The sequence below is a fragment of the Petaurus breviceps genome, unplaced genomic scaffold (genome assembly GCF_028583685.1).
Source record: "Petaurus breviceps papuanus isolate PSGF00001 unplaced genomic scaffold, PetGlider_PUasm1.0 90842, whole genome shotgun sequence".
Taxonomy (NCBI): Eukaryota; Metazoa; Chordata; class Mammalia; order Diprotodontia; family Petauridae; genus Petaurus; species Petaurus breviceps.
In genome coordinates, this window is record NW_027187358.1 from 20,805,688 (window position 1) to 20,820,601 (window position 14,914).

General features: G+C 36.5%; 1 protein-coding gene across 1 annotated transcript in view; it reads left to right on the forward strand.

Annotated features, from left to right (window-relative positions):
- EML6 (EMAP like 6) overlaps window positions 1-14,914 on the forward strand; it is a 323,061-nt gene that overhangs the window by 208,307 nt on the left and 99,840 nt on the right. The window contains exons 15-17 of the mRNA XM_069071721.1: window positions 165-351; window positions 2,863-2,968; window positions 11,453-11,546. Of these exons, the coding sequence (XP_068927822.1) occupies window positions 165-351; window positions 2,863-2,968; window positions 11,453-11,546 (387 nt within the window). The remainder of the gene's footprint in view (window positions 1-164; window positions 352-2,862; window positions 2,969-11,452; window positions 11,547-14,914) is intronic.

The window sequence follows — 14,914 nt, forward strand, 5'->3', positions numbered from 1 at the left end:
CCTTTTTATATCCTCCTGGAAGATGGTAGAAACACGTGCTGCTCCAATGGTGGCAGTAATGATTTCATAGGCTACCTATGCTTTTTGAGAATTCTTTCTCAATTTATTTGCTTCTTGTACGATTAATTTTGTGTTTTGTGGACTTTGAAAAATATTTGTCCCAGCTATAGAGGCTACGACTGTAGAAATAATCTGTTCTACACCCAAACTGGAGAGGTGGTCTACCATATTGCAGCAGTTGCTGTCGTGTACAATAGGCAGCAACACTCCCAAAGATTGTATCTTGGACATGATGATGACATCCTCAGCCTAGCTATTCATCCAGTGAAAGACTATGTAGCTACTGGACAGGTAGGTATCTTTCTTGCACAGACCTAAAATATTATTCTTCACCTTTACCCTCAAGAAAAAAAGTAATGTATTTCATTTTGGATTCAGTTTATATATTAGATTTCATGAAATTTGCTATCAACAGATATGAACCCGAAAGTCAAAAAGAATATTTGTTTGATTATCTCATTGTTACAGATAGGAAAAAAGCACTGCTTATTTGGAGAGACATTAATAGGATATCCTAATCCAAAATACTGATAGACTTAAACACATAAACATAGACAGACAGAAAAAGAGACATAAAAACAGACATAGATATAGACAGACATATAAAAAAACAATCCATTAGATTGTGATCTCCTTGACAACAGGATCTGTTCTTTTCTTTTCTTTACCTTGTATCTCCAATGCTTAGCACAGTGCCTGGCACATAAAAGACACTTAATATATGGTTATTGACTGACATTGACATAGACATGGATATAGATGTAGATGTAGATGTAGATAATATAGTCCCTGTGGAAGACATATGAAAATTATTTGTAAACCACAATGATTTGTAGCAACCATTTGCAGGTATTCTAGGAAAGCAATATGAAGTTTCACTAATTTATCACTTGAGTTTTATGGCAAAATCAAATTTTACCTGAATCTTTTCTGGACTGCCAGAATGGAAACTAAATCATTCCTCAGGATAGGATCTTTCTGTACCTTGCTAAAACAACTAATCATTTTAGTCAATCTAATTCAGAGGTGTCAGAACATCAGTCAAACATTGTTTGCTTTCATTTTGACAAAACTATCATATGATTGACAGTATTTTTCCCATTTGTAATGGGTTGGTTAATACTACATGAGTTTCATGCTTTTGTTCAATTTTAAAATGAGACCTTAGGAAAAATTCATATCACAACTACTGTTCGGTATTTGAGTAGCAAACTCCAAAGAACTGGCATATTTTTTGCATGAGTTTCAGAGACCAAAATCTGATAACAGAACACTAACGATTTTAAGGGCTATGAGATAGAATCATTGGAAGTTTGGGGAGTTCATAAGCTGGTTGCTTTGTAATTGCAATTACAATGAAAAGTTAGACATTATATTCATTAGTTTCTATGATTAATTTTATGAAATGTTGATACTGGTTTGCATTTGTATTCTTTATTTTCTCCATCTTTCTTATGAGCAAGGCTATGCTCAGTTTATAAATATTTAATAAGTCATCTCTTTAAAAATTGAAAATAAACCAAAGGCTGATTCTTGACATTCCTTGAAATAAATTTGCAAAGCCCCCATAGACTATGTGTTGAAATGAGTCTAGCTAGCTCACCTGCACCTTCTTGGGTTTAGCAGCTACCTGGAGATGACTCCTTTCTTTTTTGGTGTACTTTAATGTGTGGGTAATTTCTTATCTACTATGGTTCGTACATTTCTCTGTTATCAAGAACTAGTATAAGATTAGTTCACATTCCTAAAGAAGCAGCAGAATGATGGGGGTTGAGTTTCCAGGAAAAAAAATTCCCAGTAGGAGAAGCCAAGTAATGTTCTCCCCTGGTTCCACCACTCACCAGTACTATTATTGTAGAGAGACATACCATTTTGGGTTTTTTCTCCAGTCCATATGTAGACTATCCTGACTGACAGGGTACACAAGTAAAATATTAGGCTTGCCAATTGGGAATCTCAGAGGAGGTAAGGCAGATAATTTACATTTCTCTATGGATAAAAGAAACATGACATAAGTGGGAAGAGTCCTAGCCTGGGAATGAGGAGACCTGCCATTGTTTAGCACAGTAACCAAGATCATAGCTCTGCCACTCACTGTGTGACCTTGGGCAAGTAACTTCACCTCTGGACTTCCCTTTTCTTATCTTCAAAAAGAGGGCCTCAGACTAGATAATTTTGAAGATGCTTTCTAGCTCTACATTCTGTTATTCCACTTGGGATCCCAAGTCACATAGCTTAACTGGGTCTTGGTTTTCCTCATTTGTAAAAAGAAGAGGTTGTATCAGATGATCTCCAAGGACTCTCCCATTCTATGAGTCTTTTTCAAGAATATGGTTCTTGATTTCTGACCTCATTTTAAGCCTAAATGAATAAAGTCTTTCATAGTAGACTTTCACTCTTAATTTGGTCATTCTGGATACTACTTCTGCTGTGTGAAAGTCCCATTACACCTTAGTAGACTTGCTTCATGAGTCTCAATTAATAAGATATTAAATTATTTTAATTAATTATAATTAATAATCAAACAAAAATAATAAATATTAATTTAAAAATTAATATCCCAATGGCCAGCCTTCTGGTAATGGACCTTTCTGAACTTGTCTAGACTGGTCCTGAGATGACAAATATGCAATTCATTATCGTTCAAGGCCTTTCCAGTTTAGTAGGACCTGGTTGTACTCCTGTTGGCGAGATTTTTGATATCCTCACCCCCCTACTAGAAGACAACTGGAGTTTAATTTTGTTAATGAATGATTAAGATTTGTTGTAAAGTAGATAATAACATTCACCCTGTAATTTAAGGTTGGAAGAGATGCTGCTATCCATGTATGGGACACACAAACTCTAAAATGTTTGTCACTACTAAAGGGACAGCATCAGAGAGGCGTGTGTGCTCTGGATTTCTCAGGTAAGCAGCAGCCATGCATGATGTGAATTTTAAAATGAGCATTATGTCTAGCCAGATTTTTTTTAAATCCTCATATTGGGGTGGCTAAGTGGCACAGTGAATAGAGCACTGGCCCTGGAATCAGGAGGACCTGAGTTCAAATCCGACCTCAGACACTTAACACACAAAAAAAATAACTGTGTGACCTTGGGCAAGTCATTTAACCCCAATTGCCATGCAAAAAGCAAAAAAATAAAAATAAAATAAAATTATCATGTTTTAGGGGCAGCTAGGTGGCACAGTGAATAAAGCACTGGCCCTAGAGTCAGGAGGATCTGAGTTCAAATACGTCCTCACACACTTGACACACTTACTAGCTATGTGACCTTGGGCAAGTTACTAAACCGTAATTGCCTTGCCCCCCAAAATCCTCATATTTTAGTTAAATCCTGTCTCCAAATAAAGATAAATTCCCTGTGTATATAAGTTACAGGAAGCTAATCAAGGTTAATCTTGTGATTTTCTTTGGGAGCTGTATATATGAATGCCTCATAAAACATCTGATCTTTTGCATACTGTAAAAAAAATGTAAATGATCATTTGGAACCTAGAGCACACTGTGCTATGCACTTACCTGTGCCTTGTGAAATCCAAGGAGCTTTTACTCCTTGGATAATTGGATAATTCATTGTAAATGTTTGGCAGTAGCCCAAGGCATACATTCTGGTTCTCCAAGTCAGTGGGGAGCCTGACACCTCCATTTGGCAATACATACAACTGGAAGTATAGATACCCATTGAACATTCTATAGCACTGATGCTTTGGAGAGGAATCTGATGGGGAGAGTGAGCAAGTGGAAGGGAATGGAACTGAAATTTCACCTCCTGAATATAATGTCCCAAAAGCCTTAGTGCAGTTTCAAGCTTTAAACTATGACTTTAGAGATATTTGTATATGTGAGTGTGTGTGTACATGTGTACATACCATATATAGAATATATAAAACATAAATTTTATATATTGTATATAATAGCACCACAGAATATTAAAAATGCTAAATGAATGACATTCTTCCCACACTATTTTTCTTTCAAAATTTAAAAAGAATGCATCAAGAAAATTAATCTCTAATATACTTTGAAAAAATTAGTCCTGCAGGGGCAGCCAGGTGGTGCAATGAGTAAGAGCGCCGGCCCCAGAGTCGAGATGACCTGGGATTGAATTCGGGCTCAGATACTTACCACCACACCCAGAAATAACTGGACGTGTAACCTTCAGCAAGTTACTTAACCCCAATTGCTTTAAAAAAAAATTTAGTCCTGCAAAGATTGCTTAAAAATCCAAATGGAAGGAGCGAGGATTTTTAATTTTTATTTTTGCTATAGAGGAAAGAACCACTGGATGTGTTAAAGTCAGAAATGAAAGCAAAAAGGGATGGAATAAGCATTTATTAAACACCAATTACGTGATCAGGACTATGCTAAGGGCATGTAAATCAGCATCGTAAAGGCACTTGTGGCCAAAATTCATGTTTGAATTGTATTCAGCAGTCAAGTCACTGATGCGATAGTATGTGTGTTTCTTGACGAGACATACATAATAATACATAGAAACTACCTGAGAATTTTAAGGCAGGCAAATTATATATTTTTGAACTATAGTATATAAAGACAATCTAATTTAAGAAAATATATTCTCAGCTATAAGAAATTATCAATTAATTCTAGAACTTTTCTAAACTAAATATAAAGATATTTCTTACCAAAACAATTTATACATTTCAAAATAGTTTGCCTATGCAGCTAGATGGCAAAGTGGCTATTGCTAGACTAGGGGTTAAGATGATCTGGGTTCCAATCCTGCCTTAGACACTTACTAGCTCTGTGATCCTGGGCAAGATATTAACTCTTTCAGCCTCAGTTTCTTGATTTGTAAAATGGAGATAAGACTAGCATTCACCTGCACTGTAAAGATAAAATGAGATATTTGTATTATTTGTAAAGTGTTTTGCAAACCATAAAATGCTATGTAAACACTAACTATTATTATTACCATCATAATATAAAACAGTCCATAGAATGGTATGGTGGATAGAAAGCTGAATCAGAAAAAAATATCAAGTTTCAAGTTCATCTTTTAACAGATACTAACTGTGTTATCATAGGAAAATCACTGAACATCTCTGTACCCCAAGCAACTTTCTAGTCCGTAAATTACCCATAGATTGTGGATACATGTTGTTGAAGGGAGTTTCCATACAAGAAAGTCCCTAAAGGATGAAATTTCCAGTCTAAATCTTTTTTTAAAAGTACCTATTTCACAGAATGAGGAGTCCTAAATAAAATCATGTATTTAAGGCACGTTGTAGACTTTAATATGACATGTAAATACTAGGTATTATTATTACAGAGTCAGGAAGAAATAGACTCAGGACACTTAATATCCTGTGTGAATTTGCCATATCAAACTGGAAAAAAGTAACATTTTTGTGTTCGTGCTGGCAGTTAGTAAAGCAAGTATTCCTACAAGAACAGAAACCTAAATTAGAAAAGTTTCACTGTATAATAATTCAGTATCTTGAATATCACTACCATGAAAAGAACACAGTGGAATAACACGAAATTAAACAAAGACACCATTAAGCAGATAACTTGTTCTCACGATATCTAGTTCACAGAGAATCCATGTATATTTTATGGACCCTGGGGAGGAGACCAGCTGACTTGCCTGTTTGGTAAAATGCTCTTTTCAAAAATTTCCCTCTACAGTTGGCATTATAAGCTGTCAATTTGTTTCTATGGACAATGAAAAAAACATACATAATTAATATGCTCCAACTTAGAAAGTATTGAAAAGGACATTACCTACCCCTTCAGAATATAATTGACCATGAAAAACACCAATTAACCTTATAGGAAATGTACCACATACAAGTGAAAAAAAAAATCAAAGTCTTTCCATTCCCTGGCTGTTTCCAGGTAATTGAATGCTTATTATCTATCATGTCAACACAACCTGAGTCTGCATAATGCAGGAAGAAAAAAAAATGCCTCTGAATAAGAGATAGGTTAAAGAACCTATCCATGCATACTGTTTGCTGTCATATTCATAAAGGACAGAAAAGAGGCATCACAGTGAGGCTAACTTTGAAGTCTTGTACTTTTGTGTCAGTGGATAGGACTCCAACCTTCAGAAGTTCTGCTGGGAGAAAAAAGAAAGAGGCAGTAAATGTCACTCACGACAAGTCATCTTGAGGAAATGTGAAACTTTTTTTTCAAATCATCATCAAGAATGTTTTGAGCTTCTACTGTGTGCATGGTATTGGACCAAATGACCCAGCTGGTGTGGGTACAGATGCTGTTACTAGGAGAAAAGCAATATCTTTCATTTTTATAAGATTGTATCCTGAGGACATATTAATCAAATGAAATCATGTATATCAAACACTTTAGTAACCTTAATGCTTAAATTAGTTATTATTGGTATTATCACTTTAATCATCACCAAACCTTAAACTGAGTAAAATGTCTATACAATCTCAGGTTTTATATCAATTTTTCATGCACATTCATATTTAAAAATAGAATTGATTAAAAATAGACCAAATCTTAGACTAAATCCCTCCAAAGGCATTTTATTAAGCATCAACTATGTGTCAATTGCTGTTTTAGGGAAGGGAATAAGCATTTATGTAGAGTCTATTATGTGCCAGGAACCATGATAAGCCCTTTTAAAAAATATTGTCTCATTTGATCCTCACAAAAACCCTGGAAGGTAAGTACTATTATAACCTCCATTTTATAGTTGAGGAAATTGAAGCAAACAGAAGTTAAGTGACTTGACCAGGATCACACTTCTAGTGTGTGAGGCTACATTCAAACTCAAGTCTTCCTAAGTCTAGGTCCAGCACTCTATCCACTGCACCACCAGCTTCCCCCAGTACCACCAAGGGTTGATATTAACATAATCCCTCTCATGGAGTTTTCCTTCTTTCCTTCCTCCCTTTCTTTCTTTCTTTCTTTCTTTCTTTCTTTCTTTCTTTCTTTCTTTCTTTCTTTCTTTCTTTCTCTCTTCCCTCCCTTCATCCTTTCCTTCCTTCCTTCTTGCTTTCTCTCTTTCTTTCTCTCTTTCCTCCCTTCCTTCTTTTTCCTTCCTTCCTTCCTTCCTTCCTTCCTTCCTTTCTTTTCTTTTTTTTCTGTTAAGTGACTTGCTTACAGTCACACAGCTAGTAAATGTTTGAGGCTGCATTTGAACTCAGATCCTCTTGACTCCAGGGCCAACATACTATTCACTATACCACCTAGCTCCCCTTCTCGTGGAGTTTTTACTCTTTTGAAGTAAAAACAACAAATGCAGAAAAAGGCAATAAATACACAATCCTTAGACTGAAGAATAGAACAATACAAACACAAGGGGGCTATAGGAGAGAGTTTTTCCCGAAGCATTCCCTTTTCCTTCTATAGAAGCTGAGGGCATGCTTCATCATCATGTTCATCTTCAGTTCTGTGAGGATCAACCAGGTAATTTGAAAACCAACCATGAGCAGAAATCTGCACTCAAGGTGAGGTAGAATTAGAGCAGATGGGTAAGATAAGGCTGCTTCTTCAAGGAGCTTAGAGACTAAGAAGTATATCAGAAAACATCAATAACATCAATGAAAACGGGAATGAGAAAAATACATATCTATGGAAACATCATGAATTAGAAGTGTATGGAAAGATACCAGAATTATGAAAGGGGTAACTGGGAATGATTAGGATGGCATTATTCATCACTTCTCTTTGTAGTCATAAAAAATAGATGTCAGTCTTGTAATTCTATAGGAAATTTTGCTTAGTTTAAGGCCTGATAATAATAATAACGATTGACTGGTAATAATAACATTAATAATAATAAAAGACTCTATGTGCCAATTTAAGTTTTGCAAAGTACTTTTCATGCATCATTTTATTGGATCCTCACTACAATCCCATAAAGTGGGTAGAAACTATTGGAATAATAATTATTATTAAAATTTATAATATTCATAATATAGACTCCATAATATTGCATAGAATACAATTATAATAATTATTATATATAATGATGTTATTGTTAATAATAATTGCCATTATACAGAAAGGAAAACAAATTCTCTTGCACAAGGCCACAAAGCTAGTATTTGTCCATGTTGGATTTCCACTTAAGTCTTCCTGACTCGTGATATTTACATACTTCTGCATGATTTCATATAGTTATGTTAAGAATAACTAATAACATATTTGAAGGTAACATTTCCTCATCTGTAAAGATATTCTCAAAGCTCTCTTCTAGGCCTAAGATTCTGTAATTCTTTTCACATTCACTCTCTGATAGTGAGTTAGGCCCCTGGAAATTGTTAATGCAATTTCTTAATTGCTTCATTCACTAGAGAAGAGTATTTTAGGCATAGTGGAGAATTTTTACTTAACCTAGATTCTGCTTTTCTTCTATACTGTGCATGCCTTCACAGAGAGAACACCAACATACTTTTTCAAGTAGTTTTGGAGAAGGGAGATGAGAGAAGGGGAATAATCACAGTCCAAGCAAAGGCCCAGGATTTAGGTCATGTGTTTGTGTATCAGTCCAACAAGAAAGGTCCAAGGTAAGGGAGGAATGGAAGAGTCTATTCAGACAGGTGCCTCTATATTCCGAAAAGAGAGATGCAGCCCAGCGTAGATTGTGGAAAAGCCATTTGGCACATGTAGCAAATACCTAAATGTCTCGCTACTCAATGTCCTGGAAAAAGGGGCCAACTAAGTTGACTCCAGGTAAAATTAATCATAGCTCCCCTCATAACAACCCCTGCAGCCAGAGAACTTTGTTTGGATTTTAAGCATTGTCTTCCTCTTTATAATATAGACAATGAAAGGGGGCAACTGAGGAAGGCTTTTTCACTACATGACAAGGAAGACTTATATTCATGCACTCACTGCCTCCATTTCACTTCAATTATATTAAATTTAGCAAACCTTAGGCATCAACTGTGTGCCAGATTCTAGGATACAAAGCTGAAATAAAACAAGGTAGCTGCCCTTAAGAAGCTGATTCATATAAAGAAAAAGGGCAGTTAGGGGAGTAGAGTACAGCAGACAGAGTTAGGAAGACTGTGTTCCTGACTTCAAATCTGGCCTCAGACACTTACCAGCTGTGGCAAGTCCCTTAACCCTGTTTGTCTTAGTTTCCTCATCTGTAAAATGAGTTGGAGAAGGAAATGGCAAACCACTCCAGTATCTTTGCCAAGAAAACCCTGAATGGGGTCACAAAGAGTTGGATATGAGTGAAAAACAACACAACAACAACAATAAAAAAAGAAGAAACATGATTTGAGGAGAGAGAGATCCATACATGAGGAAGGTGGCAGGCAAGCTGCATCTTAAAGGAAGGGAAGACTTCAACCGATGGAGATTATGAAGGAGTATAGGAAGAAAGGGAGGTACAGGAAATCCATTTCAGACATGGGGAGCAATGGGAGCAAAGGTAACAATATAGGAGAGGGCAGAACAATGATGGAGTTCAGTAAGTACTCTAATTTGGCCCTAAGGTTGAGTGAAAGAAGGGGAGTAATGGGAAATAAGTCTAGAAGGGTAAGTTGGAACCAAAGGTAGAGAACTTTGAATGTCAGAGTATATTGTTTATACTTTTTTCAGCAGGTGATAGCTAAAGAGAGATTAAGGTTGAAAAAAAAGGACTTTAACAATAAAGAAAATTTTAAATGATAAAAATATAAGAAAAATTACAAGGCTTGGATGAGTAAATTTGTTAAGAAGGGGAGTGAGAATCAAGTGTCTTATACACTAAAACGTAGTTATGTAACAGCCTTTTAACATTTAAAATAGATGTAGTTTCTGTGGGGTGCCTAAGGTATTTATGTCTTCAAGAGATAGACTATAGCTAATGATTTACCCTAGATCACTAACTCAGACACGTCCTGTAGCTCTTATAGGACCTGTGGTATTCTCTTTGAAGCTAACGCCGTGACTTCAAAAAGAGGTTGAAAAGAGCAAGGTATCACAAACTCATTTTTTTTTATTGAAGTTGAAAGTCAAGTCAGTGATTACCATGAATTGCTTATGTTCAGAAATTCATGTGTGATAAAATCCAAGAAATCTTTTAAGGAGACATCCTTAAAAGCTGTGGCCACATGTTTATACACAATGTTTATTCACAAAGCATGGACAGCAAGTAAAATGAACTAGACATCCTAATACCAGGAGGCAAATTTGACCTCACAGATATCACTAAGGCTTAGTTGAATGAGGCCAAAGCCTAGAATATGACTCTGGAAAGTATATCTTATTTATTAGAAGATATGTAGGGGATGGGACTGGATAGCATTATATATTAACAAGATGTGAGAAAATGTAGGAACCTGGGAACAAAAGGAAATATAATGCAGAGTGTTTGGGGGAAGATTAATGGAAGCAGAATCAGGAGTAACATTGTCATCAGGATATACTACAGACCACTTGGACAGAGAGAAATGAGATGAATCAGGAAAGTGATAGTAAACCTGGCACAGAAGTATGATAATTCAATTCAATTAAATATTAAGGGCCTCATATTCCAAGAATCCCAATTCAGTCAAGTAGGAAGGTGAGAATCCCACTGTATTCTACCCTGATCAGACAACATTTGGAGATCTGAGTATCGCATTTTAGGAAGGATTTGGATAAGCTGGAGAAAACCCAAAGGAGAGCAACCAGACTTGTGTAGGGTCTCAAGTCCATATTATAGAAGGTAATTGGTAATTGGGATGAAAGTAGTTGGGATGTTGAACCTATAGAAGGAAGAACTGAGGGTAGACATGATCTTTAAGTATTGGAAGGACTGTTCTGCGAAACAAGGGTTAGACTTGCTCCGTTTGGCCCAATAAGGCAGAATGAGGAACAATGGGTGGAAGTTGAAAAGAGGCGACTAAGCTTGGAAAAAACTTTTTGATTTAAGCTTGAAAAAAAATTAGAGCTGCCATGAGAAGTAGTGGATGCCTTTATTCCCAGTGAAGTGGGGCAATAAAGAAGATGCTGGACTGGAGTCAAGAAGACCTGAGTTCAAACTCAGAATCAGATATTTACTAGTTGCGTGACATGTCATACAACCTCTGTTTGCCTCAGTTTCCTCAGGTGTAAAATGAGGATTATAATAGCATCTACCTCCTAGGGTTATTCTGAGGATCAAATGAGACAATATTTTAAAGCATTTCCCTTCCTCTTCCTCTTACTTGAGTTCACCAGGCAAAAGTTGGTTCTCAATCAGGTCTGGACAGGACTCAATAGCTTCTGAGATTCTGTGATGTGCTGGAAAGTTCAGCTAACACTGATCAGCTGCTTTATTCAGTGAAATGGATAGTAAAGGGGTGTATCACCTTTCCACTTCAAGCCTGACGACTTTCCTTAAGTTCATTTCAGATTCTTTTCTCTTGTTATTGAAAATTTCTGTTTTTAATTAAAGAAACTTGTCCACTGACATGTACATTGTTTTCTTATAGCTGATGGGAAATGTCTGGTGTCTGTTGGTTTAGATGATTTTCACAGTATTGTATATTGGGACTGGAAAAAAGGAGAAAAGATAGCAACAACAAGGTAAGAAACTGCTCAAGCGTGATAAAAACGTTCTTCCGAGGTCACCTTCCGCCAAAGGTCAAGAGCTGATTTTTATCAGCAAAATTTCATCTTCAGTCTCTAAGAAGTTAATTATGAGTTTAGCAACACACACATCAAGGGCAAGCAGCTTGTAGTACTTTAATGGATGCCTCATCTAGCTTAGAACAGTTTCTGTGACTGAAAACTGGAAAATTCTGATTTTTTTTCCCAGATAAGAGTTATTTTTGTATCATTCAACTTTTAATAAACTTGCTGTTATCTCCATTTAAAAATTTCCAGTAGAGACAAATCCTCATTTTTCTCAAGTTTGTACTTTGCACCTAGATTTTTCCTCTTGCTTTATTACTTTAAGCAAGTAGTGTCAAAGTCACTGAAGCCAGAAGTACCATTTGTCATTAGGCTAGAGCTTGCTACATAAGAGGCCCCCATCAGCGTACATCTGCTGCTGAGTTTCAAAGGAGGCAAATTGCTTTCCTAATCTACCCATCTTATAAATAGACTTTTCAAGAATGACTGCTGTTTACATGCCACCTGTCCTCCCTTATCTCATGCTCTTTCCCTGCTGAATCAGCTATGCCTGAAACATTGCTTCCCACCCCTTACTTACAGTTAGCTTAGCTGTTCACCCAGCATTGGTTACAGGCCAAAATAATTGGAAGGAGAGGTCTAATAAGACAATTTGTTGCCTGAGGCACTGTCTCTTTGCTTCCCCATTGCTTCCCCCACCCCCAACACACATTTTAATTAGCTTTCTGTCATGAATCCATAATAATTTTTAAATAAGGAATTTGAACTCTGACACCCATTTGGTCATAAAATTTTCTGCATAAAATTAACCATAGATTTTGCAATTCAAGCTAATGAATATATAGTTCTAGGGTGCTAGAGATGTTGAATATGAGTGGGCTAGACCTGGGGTGTTAGTTCTGAATTTTTGATGATTAGGCTCTAGACAATAGACATTTGTGGGTTTACTTAATGATTTATAACTCACTTGCTTCTAAAAAAGATTTGAGGTAGCTTTCAAAGTTAAAACATATAAAATGGAACAATTAAAAATAAAAACAGGACAAAACCCAGTTAAAAGGAACAAAGCAGCATATGTAGTAGGAAGCCAGAACAAATTAATCCTAGAGTACAACTCTAGTAGATGGCTTCTCCCCCTTATACTCCCTGCCCCACCCCTGATCCCTAATGAGGATCTTTGCTTTCTATCTAGGCTTCTCTTATTTTAAGGTACTGAATTTTAATTGGTTCTCTCTATGAAAATATGCCAACTGCATTTGTAGAGAATTTCAGGGAAAGCATATGTCTGAATTTCAGAAGAAACAATTGTGCCATTTTCCATCTGGAAAGCCTTCCACAGCTGTGGATGGAGAACCAGCTGTTCACTCAGAACTATAAATAGAAATAGAAGAAAGAAGTAGCTTTCAGAGAGACATGAGTACCATGTAGTGGAAAGACCTCCATTCTTGGAGTTAATAGACCTGGGCTCAAGTCTTGGCTTGGGTTCTTAGAACCTGTGTGATCCTGAACCAATCTCTTAAATTCTCTGAGCCTCAGTTTTCTCAACTGGTGATAACAACCTCATAAGGTTATTAGGAAGAAGGTGATTTGTAAACTAATGTCAAAGTATGTCAACTTGAGTCATTATCCTGTTTGGTAACATCAGTTCTTGAAGACCAGCTACTTAATTATACAAAGTTGTGATCTGTGTTGTAGTATGTAGTTTATTATATTAATTTGATGGGTAATTTAAATGTTATTTAATGCAAAATGCCCTTTCTTGTATCTCTTATGTCAGTGTTAGTTGATATTGGACTTTAGTTCATGTCACACAGCTACCATTCAGTGTCTCTGGATCTTTAGATTACGTGGAAGAGAGTAAAATATAAGAAGAATGGAAGCTTAACAAAGGCCCTAAACTCAGGAGTGGGGAACCCATGGCCTCGAGGCCACATGTGGCCTTCTAGGTCCTTGGGTGCAGCCTTTTGACTGAGTCCAAGTTTTGCAAAACAAAATCCTTTTATTAAGGGAATTTGTTCTGTGAAGTTTGGATTCAGTCAAAGGGCTGCACTTGAAGACCTAGAGGACCACATGTTTCCTCAAGGCCACAGGTTCCCTACCCCTGGAAATTGTAAGGGGCTTTAAATACCAAATAGAGGATTTTATATTTGATCCTAGAACAATTGTATTTTGTTGAGTAGAAGAGTCAGACTTACTTAAAGGTCACTTTGGTAACTGAGGTCCCAAGGTGGTAGCTATGTGAGAGGAGAGAAGGGAACATATACAAGAGATGTTGTGAAGGGAGAAATGATGAGACTTGGCTTCATATTAGAAACGTGCATTAGTATAAATGAGAAGTCAAAAGAAGACACTGAAGTTGCAAACCTGTAAAACTGGGAAGATGGTGGTGCTCTGAACATTAATTAGGAATTTTGGAAGAGGGGGAATTTGGAGATAATGAATTCTGTTTTCAGTGTGTTGAATTTGAGGAGTACAATAAATAGGAAGTTGATTCAAGATGGGTCAGGAGAGGCATTAGGACTGGGTAAATAGACCTGAGAATATGGTCTATGATAGTTGAACCCAGGGAAATCAATTGAACTAGCAGAAAGGGAGAAGAGGGCCCCAAAAAAGACTGATTCACGGTGGTCCTGAAGGAAGATCCCACAAAATAGATGGAAAATAAATAGTCAAATAGGTAGGAGGAGAACCAGGAGAGAGCAGAGCCATGAGAACTAGAAAGGAGAGATTGACAGTGGCAAAAGCTGCGAAGAGATCAAGAAAGATAAGGATTGAGAAAAGGCAATCATGAAATTATTGGTAACTTTGTATTGAGCTGTTTCAGTTGAATGATGAGGTTGGAGGCTAGATTGCAGAGGGCTTATAAAAGTATTAAAGGGGAAGTATAAATACTGATTGTAGATGGCTTCCTCAAGGAGTTTAGCCATGAAAGGGAGAAGAGATAACTCCCTAACTTGGTGCTGTCCAGGAAAAACTAACCATAACTATCACAGATGGTTAGATGAAGTGAGGTTGGGGTATTTGAAAACAATGTGTCATGTTTATTAAATAGATTTTCTTGAAATCAACATTCAGCATTTCATATTGAATCCTCCCTTATGGTCTGCTGTGCAATGTTTGTTCTTTTCTTTCCTCATTTTGCATTTAAGTTTAAAATAAGCAAATTTATAAAAATAACAGTGACTTAGGAATTTTGTCTTATGTTGAATTGTGGGGGAAAGCCTCGGTTGCTCACATTCCCTTGGGTGAGACTTGGGGGAAAATGCAAAGATAAGGAAAGAGGAATTTTAGGTATTGCTGTTGTTTGAATGTTTTTTTAA